Source organism: Pan troglodytes, chromosome 6 (assembly GCF_028858775.2).
Source record: "Pan troglodytes isolate AG18354 chromosome 6, NHGRI_mPanTro3-v2.0_pri, whole genome shotgun sequence".
Lineage (NCBI taxonomy): Eukaryota > Metazoa > Chordata > Mammalia > Primates > Hominidae > Pan > Pan troglodytes.
The window spans coordinates 40,460,785-40,473,629 of record NC_072404.2 but is presented as its reverse complement, the minus strand read 5'-3'; the positions used below and the strand labels follow the sequence as shown (position 1 = coordinate 40,473,629).

At 37.4% G+C, this 12,845-nt stretch overlaps 1 protein-coding gene across 3 annotated transcripts in view; it reads right to left on the bottom strand.

The window, feature by feature from the left end:
- Positions 1-12,845, bottom strand: part of NPSR1 (neuropeptide S receptor 1) — a 219,770-nt gene that overhangs the window by 181,833 nt on the left and 25,092 nt on the right. For all 3 annotated transcript variants that reach the window (XM_063815294.1, XM_063815293.1, XM_063815295.1), the window contains exon 2: positions 11,497-11,629. In XM_063815294.1, the coding sequence (XP_063671364.1) occupies positions 11,497-11,629 (133 nt within the window). The remainder of the gene's footprint in view (positions 1-11,496; positions 11,630-12,845) is intronic.

The following is a 12,845-nucleotide window of genomic DNA, read 5'->3' as shown; positions in this document are numbered from 1 at the left end:
CTTCTGAGTTATTTTACTTAGTATAATGGCTTCTAGCTTTATCTATGTTTCTGTAAAGGACATGATTTCATTCTTTTTTATAGCTGCATAGTATTCTATGGTGTATATATACCGCAGTTTTTTTTTTTTTATCAAATCAACCATTGCTGGAGACTGAGCTTGATTGCCTGACTTTGCTAGTGTGAATAGTGCTGCAATGAACATATGAGGGCAAATGTCTTTTTTATATAGTGATTTCATTTCCTTTGGGTAGATACTCAGTAGTGAGATTGCTTGGTGAAATGGAAGATCTGTTTCAAGTCTTTTGAGAAATCTCTATACTGTTTTCTATAGTGGTTGAACTAATTTACATTCCCGCAAAAGTGTGTAAGTCTACCCTTTTCTTCACAGCCTTGCCAGCATCTATTGTTTTTTGATTTTTTAATAATAGCCATTCTGACTGGTGTAAGATGATATCTCATTGTGGTATTACTTTTAATTTCTCTGACGATTAGTGATATTGAGCATTTTTTCATGTGTTTGTTGGCTGCTAGTATTTCTAATTTTGAGAAATGTCTGTTCATGTCTTTTGCCCAGTTTTTAATGGGGTTGTTTGTTCTTTCTTGTTGATTTGTCTTAGTTCCTTGTATATTTTGGATATTAGTCATTTGTTGGAGAAATAATCTGCAAATACTTCCTCTCCAAATAGGCTGTCTATTTGTTGATTATTTCTTTTGTTGTACAGAAGCTTTTTAATTTAAATAAGTTCCACTTGCCTATTTTTGTTTCTGTTCCATTTGTTTTGGGGGTCTTTGTCATAAATTCTTTGCCTAGACTAATGTCCAGTAGAGTTTTTCCCAGGTTTTTTCCCTAAGATTTTTAGTTTCAGATCTTACATTTAAGTCTTTGATCTATCTTGAGTTAATGTTTATATATTGTCATAGGTAGGGTTTCATTCTTCTGCATATGGCTAGCCAATTTTCCCAGCACCATTTATTGAATAAGATGTCCTTTCCATATTGTTTATTTTTGTCAGCTTTGTTAAAGATGGGTTGGTTGCAGGTATGTGGCATTTTAACTGCTTTCTCTATTCTGTTTCATTGATCTATGTGTCTATTTTTGTACCAGTACCATGCTGTTTTAGTTACTACAGCCTTGTTGTATAAAGTCAGGCAATGTGATGCCTCTGGATTTTTTCTTTTGCTTAGAATTACTTTGGCTATGCTAGGCACGGTGGTTCACACCTGTAATCCCAGCACTTTGAGAGGCCGAGGCTGGCAGATCACAAGGTCAAGAGATCAAGACCATCCTGGCCAACATGGTGAAACCCCGTCTCTACTAAAAATACAAAAATTAGCTGGGCATGGTGATGCGCACCTGTAGTCCCAGCTACTCAGGAGGCTGAGGCAGGAGAATCTCTTGAACCCAGGAGGTGTAGGTTGCAGTGAGCCAAGATCGTGCCAATGCACTCCAGCCTGGTGACAGAGCGAGACTCCATTTCAAAAAAAGAAAAGAATTGCTTTGGCTATTCAGGGTCTTTTAAAATTCTATATAAACTTTAATCTTGTTTTTCTAATTCTCTGAAAAATGACACTTGTAATATGATAGGGATTGTGTTGAATCTGTAGATTGCTTTGGGAAGTATGGTCATTTTAATGATATTAAATTTTCCAATCCATGAGCATGGGATGTTTTTCCAGTCATGTGTATTATCTACAATTTCTTTCATCACTTTTTGTAGTTGTCCTTGTAGAGATATTTCATCTCCTTGGTTAAAAGTATTCCTAGGTGTTTTATTATTTTATTTTATTTTATTTTTTGTGGCTATTGTTAAGAAGATCAAGTTCTTGATTTGGTTCTCAGCCTGAAGACTACTGGTATATAGACATGCTACTGATTTTTATATGTTGATTTTGTATCCTGAAAATTCATTGAAGTTGTTGTTAAGTCTAGGAGTCTTTTGGAGTCTGTAGAGTGTTTTCTAAGTATACAATCATGTCATTACTGAACAGAGATAATTTGGTAATTTGACTTTTTTTTCCAGTGTGGATTCCTTTCATTTCTTTTTCTTGCCTGATTGCTCTGGCTAGGACTTTCAGTGCTATGTTGAATAGGAGTGGTGAATGTGGACATCCTCATTGTGTTCCAGTTTTTAGGGATAATGCTTTCAATTTTTCCTCATTCAGTGTAATGTTGGCTGTAGGTTTGTAATAGATGGCTCTTATTTTGAGGTATGTTCCTTAGATGCCTAATTTGTTGAGGGTTTTTATTATCAAAAGATGTTGGATTTTATTGAAGCCTTATTGTATTGAGATGATCATATGGTTTTTGTTTTTAGTTTTGTTAATGTGGTGAATCATGTCTATTGATTTTATTGATTTGCATATGTTGAATCATCCTTGCATCCCTGGAATAAAACTCACTTGATTGTGATGTATTATCTTTTTAACGTGCTGTTGGATTTGGTTTGCTGGTATCTTGATGACAAATTTTGCAACTATGTCCATCAGGGTTATTGGCCTGTAGTGTTTTTTTTTTTGTGTTGTTGTTGTTGTGTCCTTGTATGATTTTGGTATCAGGGTGATACTGGTTTTATAGGAACAGTTAGGAATTGCTTCACATTCATGTTTTGGAATAGATTCAGTAAAAAAGTACCAGCTTTTCTTTGTACATCTGATAAAATTCAGCTGTGAATCTGTCTGGTCTTGAGATTTTTTTTGTTGGAAGATTTTTTATTACTGATGTGATTTTATTACTTGCTATTGGTCTATTCAGGATTTCTACTCCTTCCTGGTTCAATCTTGGGGGGTTGTATGTTTCTGGGATTTATCCATTTCCTCCAGGTTTTCTAGTTTGTGTGCACAGAGGTGTTCATAGTCATCTCTGATGATATTTTTTTATTTCTATAGTATCAGTTGTAATTTCACTGCATTAGTCCATTCTCACAAGGCTATAAAGAAGTAAATGAGACTGGGTAATTTATAAAGAAAAGAGGTTTAATTGGCTCATAGTTCTGCAGGCTGTACAGGAAGTATGATGCTGGCATCTGCTTGGCTTCTTGGAGGGGCTCAGGAAGCTTACAATCATAATGGAAGGCAAAGTGAAGAGGGAGCAGGCACATCACATGGCCAGAGAAGAATCAAGAGAGAGAGAGCAGCGGGGTGCTACACCAGATCTCACAAAAGCTCATTCACTATCATGAGGGCAGTAGGCTGGTGCCCAAGGGGGATGGTCCTAAACCATCAATGAGAAATCTGCCTCCATGATATAATCACTTTCCACCAGGCCCTACCTCCAACACAGGGGATTGTATTTCAACATGCTATTTGGTCTAGGACACACATCCAAACTATATCAATCATCTTTATCATTTCTGATTGTACTTAATTGAATCATCTCTCCTGTTTCTTGTTTCATCTAGCTAGAAGCCTGCCAATTTCATTTATCTTTTCAAAGATCCAACATTTTGTTTTGTTGACTTTTTGTATCTTTTTTTAAATCTCAATCTCATGTCATTGTGCTCTGATCTTGGTTATTATATTTCTTTTTTTTCTGCTAACTTTGGATTTGGCTTGTTCTTGCTTTCCTTGTTCCTTAGAGGTGTAATGTTAGGTTGTTAATTTGAAATCTTTCTATCTTTTAGTGTAAGCATTGAATTCTATAAACTTTTCTCTTAGAACTGTTTTCACTATATCCCAGAGGTTTTGGTATGTTGTATCTCTACTTTCATTCATTTTGAAATGTTTTTTATTTTTGTCTTAATTTTATTGTTTACCAAAAGGCCATTCAGGAGCAAATTGCTTAGTTTTCATGTTCTTGTGTATTTGTGAAGGTGCCCGTTGGTTTGATTTATAATTTTATTCCACTGTGGTTTAAGAAAACACTTGATATGATTTCAGTTTTTTTTAAATTTATTGAGAATTGCTTTATGGCTAAGAATAAAGTCAATTTGGGAGAATGTTCCATGTACAGATGAGAAGAATGTATATTTTACAGTTATTAAATGAAATGTTCTATAAATGTCTGTTAGGTCCATTTGGTCTATATATAGTTTAAGTCCAGAGTTTCTTTCTTTCTTTTTGTTTTGTTTCATTTTGTTTTGTTTTTTTAGGAGACAGGGTCTCACTCTTTTGCCCAGGCTGGATTGCAGTGGTGCTTACTATAACTTCAAACTTCTGCACTCACACAATCCTTCCAGCTCAGCCTTGCAAGTTGCTTAGACTACAGGCATGTGCTACTATGCTTAATTAATTTTTATGTATTTGTTCATTTATTTATTTTGTGGAATTGGGTCTCAGTATATTGCCCAAGCTTGTCTTGAACAACTGGCCTCAAACAATCCTACCACCTCAGCCCCTCAAAGTGCTGGGATTACAAGAGTCAGTTACTATACCCAGAATAAGTCCAGAGATTTTTTGTTGATTTCCTGCCTTGATGATCTGTCTACTGACGTCAGTGGAGTATTGAAGACCACTATTTTTTTTCTATTAATCTTTGTTCTTATATGTAGTCGTAATTTTTGCGAATCTGGGCTCTCCAGTGTTGATTGTGTATACTTTACAATAGTTCAATCTTCTTGTCATTTGAACCTTTTATCATTATATGATGCCATTCTTTGTCTTGTTTTTTTATTGTTGGTGGTTCGATGTCTGTTTTATCTAATATAAGAATGACTACCCCTGCTTGCTTTTTTTCCCATTTGCATGATATATATTTTCCCACCCCTTTACTTTGAGTCTATAGCTGTCTTTAGTCAGTAAGTGGATATCTTGTAGGTAGCAGATAGTTGAGTCTCTTTTTAATCCAATTTTCCACTCTATATTTTAAGTGGAATATTTAGGCCATTTGCATTCAAGATTAATATTAATATGTGAGGTTGTGTTCCTGTCACAGTGTTGTTACTTGGAGTTTCAATTGTGTTGTTGGTTTACAGGATCTGTGAGCTTTGTATCTGTGTGTCCTTTTATGATGATGAGTATTGTTCTTTTGTTTCCATGTTTAGAACTCCTTTGAGCATACCTTGTAAGTCTGGTCTAGTATTGACAAATTCCCTTAGCATTTATTTGTCTGGTTAAGACTTGATTTCTTCTTCATTTATAAAGCTTAGCATGGCAGGATGTGAAAATCTTGGCTGGCACATTTTTTCTTTAAGGAGGCTAAAAATAGGCCCCTGATCTCTTCTGGCATGTAGGGTTTCTGCTGAGAAGTCCACTATTAGTCTTATGAAATTTCCTTTATAGGTGATTAGACACTTCTCTCTGGGCACTCTTAGGATTTTTTCCTTCATGTTGACTTTGGATAGTCTGATGACTATACGTCTTGGTGATGTTCTTTTCACGATGTGTCTTCTAGGAGTTTTTTGAGTTTCTTGTATCTGGGTTTCTAAATCTCTCCCAAAACCAAAGAAGCTTTTCTGAATTATTTCCTCAAATAGGTTTTCCATGCTTTTTCTTCTTCACCCTTTGAAATACCTATAAATTGTAGGTTTGGATGCTTTACATAATCCCATATTTATCAAAGGCACTAGGCATTTCTTAAAATTAATTTTTCTGTATTTTTTTCTTACTGGTTTAATTCAAAAGATGTCTTCTAGTTCTGAAAGTCTTTCTTCCACTTGGTCTAGCCTGTTATTGAAGCTTTCACTTTTATTTTGTTTTTCCTTCAATAATTTTTAAATGTCCATTTCTTTTATTTTAGTGGTATCTATCTCTTCTTGCATGTCCTGAATTGTTTTCTTTGTGTTGGTTTTCAATTTTCTCTTGGATCTCATTGAGCTTTTTAAAAATCAATATTTTGAGCCCTTTACCTGATATTTCAAATATTTCATCTTGGTTAGAATCCATTATTGGAGAGTTAGTGTGATCCTTTGGGGGTGTTGTAGCACTCTATTTTATTCATACTTTCCGAGTTATTTCTCTGGTTCCTTCTCATCCAGATAAGCTATCTCTTCTTATTTTTTTTAAATTTGCTTTTATTTGGATGTGACTTTTTTCCTCATCGGAGGATATGTCTATAGTTTATGTTGTGTAAGGTCCTTTGGATTTGGTTCTGGGTGCTTTCAGTGGCAACGAGTCTGTATAAGCATTTCTTGGTAATGGGTAGTCATTGTATGGTGGCTTTCCCAAATGCTGGTTGTAGTAGCCGTGTACTGGGTATGTAAGGAGGCTCACTGCCTCCTATAAGGCTGGGTGGCAGAGGTCTCAGGAGGCTTATTACATTTTCCAGTGCTGTGCAGTTATGTCATCAGATTTCTTTTCTTTTCCTTTTTTTAAAATTTTTTTTAGAGACAGGGTCCCACTTTATTACCCAGATGGGAGTGCAGTGGCATGATCTTGGCTCACTGCTGCCTTGACCTTCTGGGCACCAATAATTCTCCCATCTCAGCCTCCCTGGCAACTGGGACTACAGGTGTGCACCACCATGCCTGGCTAATTTTAAAAATTTTTTGCAGAGATGGGGGTCTCACTATGTTGCCCAGGTTGGTTACGAATTCCTAAGCTCAAGTGATTTGCCGGCCTTAGCCTCCCAAAGTGCTGGGACTACAGGCATAAACCACCATGCCCTGCCTAGATTTCTTTCTTTTCTTTTCTTTTTTTTTGAGACAGAGTCTGGCTCTGTCGTCCAGGCTGGAGTGCAGTGGTACAATCTTGGCTCACTGCAAGCTCCGCCTCCTGGGGTCATGCCATTCTCCTGCCTCAGCCTCCCGTGTAGCTGTGACTACAGGCGTCCACCACCACACCCAGCTAATTTTTTGCATTTTTAGTAGAAACGGGGTTTCACCGTATTAGCCAGGATGGTCTCGATCTCCTGACCTTGTGATCTGCCCGCCTTGGCCTCCCAAAGTGCTGGGATTACAGGCGTGAGCCACTGTGCCTGGCCCCAGATTTCTTACTGTATTGTGCAGTTCAACCTCCAGGCCAGTAGGTGATGCTTATGGATAAAGTTCAGCTGCAGCTGACTCAAATGGATATATACTTGATTCTTGTTTACTGGGAGAAGTTCTGCTGACTTGGGCAATGGGCTGATCTGTGAAATGCACAGTGGTCTGAGATCCCTGCTTAGTTCTGGAATGGGGGCCAAGATGGGTGGGCTAGACTAAGCAAGCTCTCCTACAGTTCTCCCAATGGCAGGCAGAAGCATTGGCTCTGAGGCAGGGTCTGGTGGGCAGCTGCCAAGTGCCTGGAGATGTGCCTAGGCATAGAGTCTGGAAACCTCCACTGTCCCAAGTTCTCTGCACAGGAAGTGGGGGAAGCTTAAATTCCTAATCTAGAAGAGTTGGTGCTTCAAATGCCTGGAAATATGTCTGGGCATCGAGTGCAGAGAGCTTTGCTCTACCAAGATCTCTGCACGGAGGGGCAGGTCATGCTTCTAATTTAGACAATCAGGTGTGTCAAAAGCCTGAAATATGCCCCAGCAAGGTGGAGAGAGACCACTACTGCCACAAAGTTTTCCTGGGGAATGTAGGAGTAGCTCAAGCTCCTGATCTGGAGGAGCAGGTGCACCTCGAGTTGGGTGATATGTCTGGGGAAAGAGCAGAGAAACTGCAGCCACAACAAGGTCTTTGCATGGGAGGAAGAGGTGGCTCAAACTCCTAGTCCATTGGGGCGGGTGTGTTAAATGGCTGGAATTACATCCAGGTGTGGAGTGTAGGAACTGCCACTACACCAAGTTCTTTGTGTGGAAAGGGAGTTCTTTGTGTGCTCAAGCTCCACTGTTAAGGGGGCAGGTGCACCAAAAGCCTGGAGATAGGACATTCAACCTTTATTTTGTAGCTTCTAAACAGATGAGCAACAGTTATAAATTCTGTATCTTGATAATGCCAATAGATGGATCTCTTGTGCAACTCTTCGTTATCTATTTTTCTCCTTGTTTTTCATCAATTATTGTATTTTTGCATTCCTGGTTATTTTTTAATCAAGTGCTGAACATTGTGCATGGAAAATTATAGTTAATTTGATGATGGGATAATGCCTTCTTCCTCCAAAGAAGATTTATTTTTGCACTGGCAGATGGTTTGTGTGCATGCAGAGGTAGATCATCTGATTTCATTCAGGTTTGGGGTTGTATTTAATTTTTTGGTGAGGGCTGATCCATTTTTAGTTCACTCTTACTTGTAGGTTGTATCTTTTCAGCAGTACCAATGGAAACCCTGGAATATTTATCAAAGCCAGTATGCTTTGGCAAATTAATTTTTGCCCCATCAGTCCAGTGAAACTGCCCAAAGCTCTACTCAGGTTTTCAGCCTTCCAGTTTCTGCTTTTAAATCAGCTAATACTTTAAGGGGATAGTGGTGTCAAATAATGTATTTATCTCATAAAATTTTCTGCTCTATGAAATCTTGGCCCCTCAAGTCTTAATTGTCTTTGGCAGCTATGTGATACCTTCTAAAAAATGTTTAAATTTTGTCCAGCTTTTCTAATTATTGTAGGTAGGCGTATTGGCCTAAAACCAGTTCAAAATTTTTGTAAGCACAGCACATAATATATGATATGGTTTGACTCTATGTCCCCACCCAAAACTCACCTTGAATTGTAATAACCCCCATGTGTCAAGGGCAGGACCAGGTGGAGGTAATTGGATCATGAGGGCGGTTTCCCTATGCTGTTGTTGTGATAATAGTGAGTCTCACAAGATCTGATGTTTTATAAGCATCTGGCATTCCCCCTGCTTGCCCTCACTCCACCTTGCTGCCTTGTGAAGAAGGTACCTGCTTCTCCTTTGCCTTCTGCCATGATTGTATTAATAAGTTTCCTCAGGTCTCCCTAGCAATGCAGAACTCTGAGTCAACTAAACCTCTTTCCTTTATAAATTACCCAGTCTCGAGAATTTCTTCATAGCAGTGTGAGAACAGACTAATACAACATACTATTGAGTTATCACTGTATATCTTATGGTTTTATACAATTTAGAATAATTTATTTTTAGCCATGACATATGTAACTATAAATATGAATGTGTATTTTTCTTTGTCTGTTTATCATTGTAACTAGTTCCAGGGTTCTTTTTTAGGGAGCAACTTCCTTTGTTAAAAAAAAAAAAAGCCTGATACTTGTTTTTTGGAAGTTCTGGGGTCTCTGAGATCATGGTTTGGTAGTGGTAAGAACAAAGCAAAACAAAAACAGAGGAAAGTATTAAAATTTTTTGGCACAAGATACTAGACATTTAGAAGAGAGAGCAGAATAGTGAGGCTGAAGCAAGGTAAAACTGAGACATTTCTTTTTTTTTTTTTTTTTTGAGACGGAGTCTCACTCTGTCGCCCAGGCTGGAGTGCAGTGGCATGATCAAAATGAAACATTTCTGATGGCAGCTGAATGTTCTGAGAAAATGAAATATTTGCTCTTAAGATATTTACTTTTCTGTGATACAATATCATTATATTACCTGAAATATTCAGAAAAGTCCTTTAAACAAAGAAAGTCATACTTTTGTGGATGATTTTAAAGAAAATAAAGGAAAGGAGGGTGCTTTGCGTGTCTCATTAGGGACAGCATGAAACAACCGCAAAAAAAGAGGAGCTCAGAAAGATGAGATACTGGTGAGAGAGAGCAAGAATTTAGTGGAAGGAGGAAGCAAGAAGCAAAAGAGAAGTAAAAATATAAATTCCACGGAATTTGAAGAAATCTTAAGGAGGACATTGACATACGATGGGGGACTCAAACCACATTTTTATATATGTCTCAAAGCACAGGGCCCCTCAGTTGATGCCTGGGTAACTTTTATATGCATACTCAAGACTCAAGTATGTATTCTCACCTCCTTTACCAAAGGATCTGTGATCATGCTAAAATGTGTATGAAGGAAATTTCAATAACATATAAATTCAATCTCAGACCATTGAGCTTCAGTCCTAGACCTTTGGCAATGTTTTTCATTTCAGGAATTCTTCATTTAAAATGCTTCTGACCTGACCCCTAGAGTTTTTCTAGAAACAATGAACAAATAAAAACACTGTCCAGGAGATGTACATGAAATTAAGCCCAGATTAATACAACGATGATGAATTAGAATAGAACACACAACTTTTGTCTTTGATAATATGTAGTGAATTTTCAATTATCATTTGTTTATTGTTTATGAAAAAACTTTTAAGTTTCAAGCTGATATTCTTGCCACCTCTAAATCCTTTCATTCTGAAAGAATATGTAGTTCCATACAACATGCATTACCGCACTGTAATAGAAGAAATATAATGAAAATAAGCTGTGGCATCCTCATCCAGGGATATTTGTCTCTAAGCATTTGCTGGATGATCCTAATTACCTCTACTTCTACAATTATAGGAGTGAAAAATTGGAGTTCTTGTTGGTAGGAAAGATTGAAGAAACTTTCCCCCATCCCAGGTTCCATCTTCAGAACTCTTGCTCCTTTTACCTTCTCTGTATTTTTCACTGGTGCCTTGGATGTTTACCCTGGCCACTGCAGCCCAGCTCAAGCAGGTGGGCTTGTTATACTTTGTTAGAAAGAAAAAGGGGGATTTCAGGTTACTAACAATGTATGGCTAAGATTCTCTTGTAAGTTACAGTGTCATATATTTTTGAAATATTATGGCTCAAGACTAAATTCTAAAGAGCTCCACTACCATTACTACAGCTGAGATAACAGTACAGGTTGAAATGTACCAAATAGCCCTTTCTGAAAGTCATTTGCCATCACTCCTTGTAAGCATTTAATATTTAAATTTTTCCTTTTGCATTTTTTTTTTCTATAGTCTGATCCAAATTAAGCTAATATAACAGCCATCTTGCTCCCAGAGCTTAGGACTCCAAGTGTGGCTTATGCTGGACCTTCTGTGAATCTCATTTTCTCACTTTCTTTCTGGCCTGTAGAACAGGACTCTTTCCCTGGTTGTGTTTTTCTTTTCCTTTTGAACATGAGCTCTACTCATGTCTTTGGGGCCCTAACTTTCACAGATCATTTTCTTCCTTGAGAATATTTCACCATTCCTCTACTAGGTGTGCTGTGCTCACTCTTCTACTGAATGGTCATTTCCAAAGTCTACACTTAAGCATCCCGATCCTGGAGATTATATTACTTCATTATACTACCCCCAGTAGTGGTGTTACACATCATTTGCATTTCAAAAGCAATGTCCACAGGCTTTAATCTGCAAAGTACTCAAGACTTAACATTAATAATTTAATAGAGATAGTGCTGGTACATTTTCTGGGATGTATTCCTTAAGCTTATAATGCAGGATGATATGGTAATATCACCTTAGTGAACTATGGAGGCTACTGTGTATAAAAACAGGGAAACCCTATAGAACCATTTGGTGATACTGATAATGATATTTCCATTAGTGTAGTGAGTTACTTTTATAATGAAATCTTAGAGGCATTCATATGTGTTAAGTATGCCAGAGGAAATATTCAAATATAGGTTTTATATTCTTTCAGAAATTATTCCCAAATTGACCGATGCGTTACATTTTTTTTTTTTTGATAAAATTCATTAAAAGCAGGAAGCCATAGGGACTTCACATATAGCTTCCTGCCTCTCACTTGCATAGTTACTTACCTGTGATGGCCAGCTGAGTCACAAAGAAGGTCATTCTTGACTTCTTCTTTCTCCTCCATGTGGAAAAAAGCACAACGGAGTTTCCAACAATGGTAAAAACAAAGAGGACCCACAGAGTTATCAATTGCTCAGTCTGCAAGAAACAGAGAAAAATAAAACCAGTGTGCCAGTGAGAACCGGAGTTCTTTACAGAATGCATGCCCCAGGCTGGATTTCTTCCTCCTAGCCACATATCCCTACCTTTGGAAGCTCTACTCTCAAGAAAACAATGACAAAATGGTCTTCATTTACACCAGCTGCAGAGTAAATTAATGCACCTTTTAAAAATCTTTTGGAAATATATGTCAAGAGACAAAAAGTTTGTATTCTTTGGTCAAGTAATTGTAACACTATGTGAAAAGTAGGTCAAGATGTGAAAAAGAACACCCCTGTCACAAATATGTCCATATTTATTATAAAAAGAAATTAGAAATTGTTTAAAGATAATAGGGTAGCTAAGTAAATAAAGCACTTCAATTCAGTGAACTATTACAGCGTAGCTATTAACAATGACAACCATGAAGACTATGTAGCAATATTAAAAATACCTATAATATAATGGTAAGTGGGAAAACATGATAAAATCATATACTGGGTATGATTACAACTCTGTAAAATTATATACATAGCAAAAAGGCTGAAATACAGTAAAATGTTAAAAGCAGTCATATTAGGGTGTAATTATGGGTTATCTTTTGTTCATTTGACAGAATTTTATAAGACAGTAATATTAAAGTTCTACTGAAGAATGTTTCTGTGGTTTGAATGTGTCCTCCAAGGGTTTATATGTTGAAATTTAATCCCCAAAACAATGGAGTTAAGGTAGAACCTTTAAGAAGTGACTAGGTCATGAAGGCTCTGCCCTCATGAATAGATTAATGTTGTTATTGTGGGAGTGGATTAGTTATTGCAGGAGTGGGTTACTGATAAAGGAATGAGTTCAGTCCCCCTCCCTTGTCCCTCTCTCACCCTCTGACTTTCTGCCATGGAATGATGCAGCAAGAAAGCCCTCACCAGATACCAGCACCTTCCCAGACCCTGGCACTGTAGAAATAAATTACTTTTCTTTATAAATTACTCAGTCTTTGGTATTCTGTCATAGCAGCATGAAACAGATTAAGATAAATGATTAATTAGTAAAAAAGAAAAAAGCGGGAATGCTATGAATCTGACAGTCCTTCTAAGAAATATATATTTTTTGTGTGTGACAGAGTCTCGCTCTGTCACCCAGGCTGGAGTGCAGTGGCATGACCTTAGCTCACTGCAAGTTCTGCCTCCCAGGTTCATGCCATTCTCCTGCCTCAGCCTCC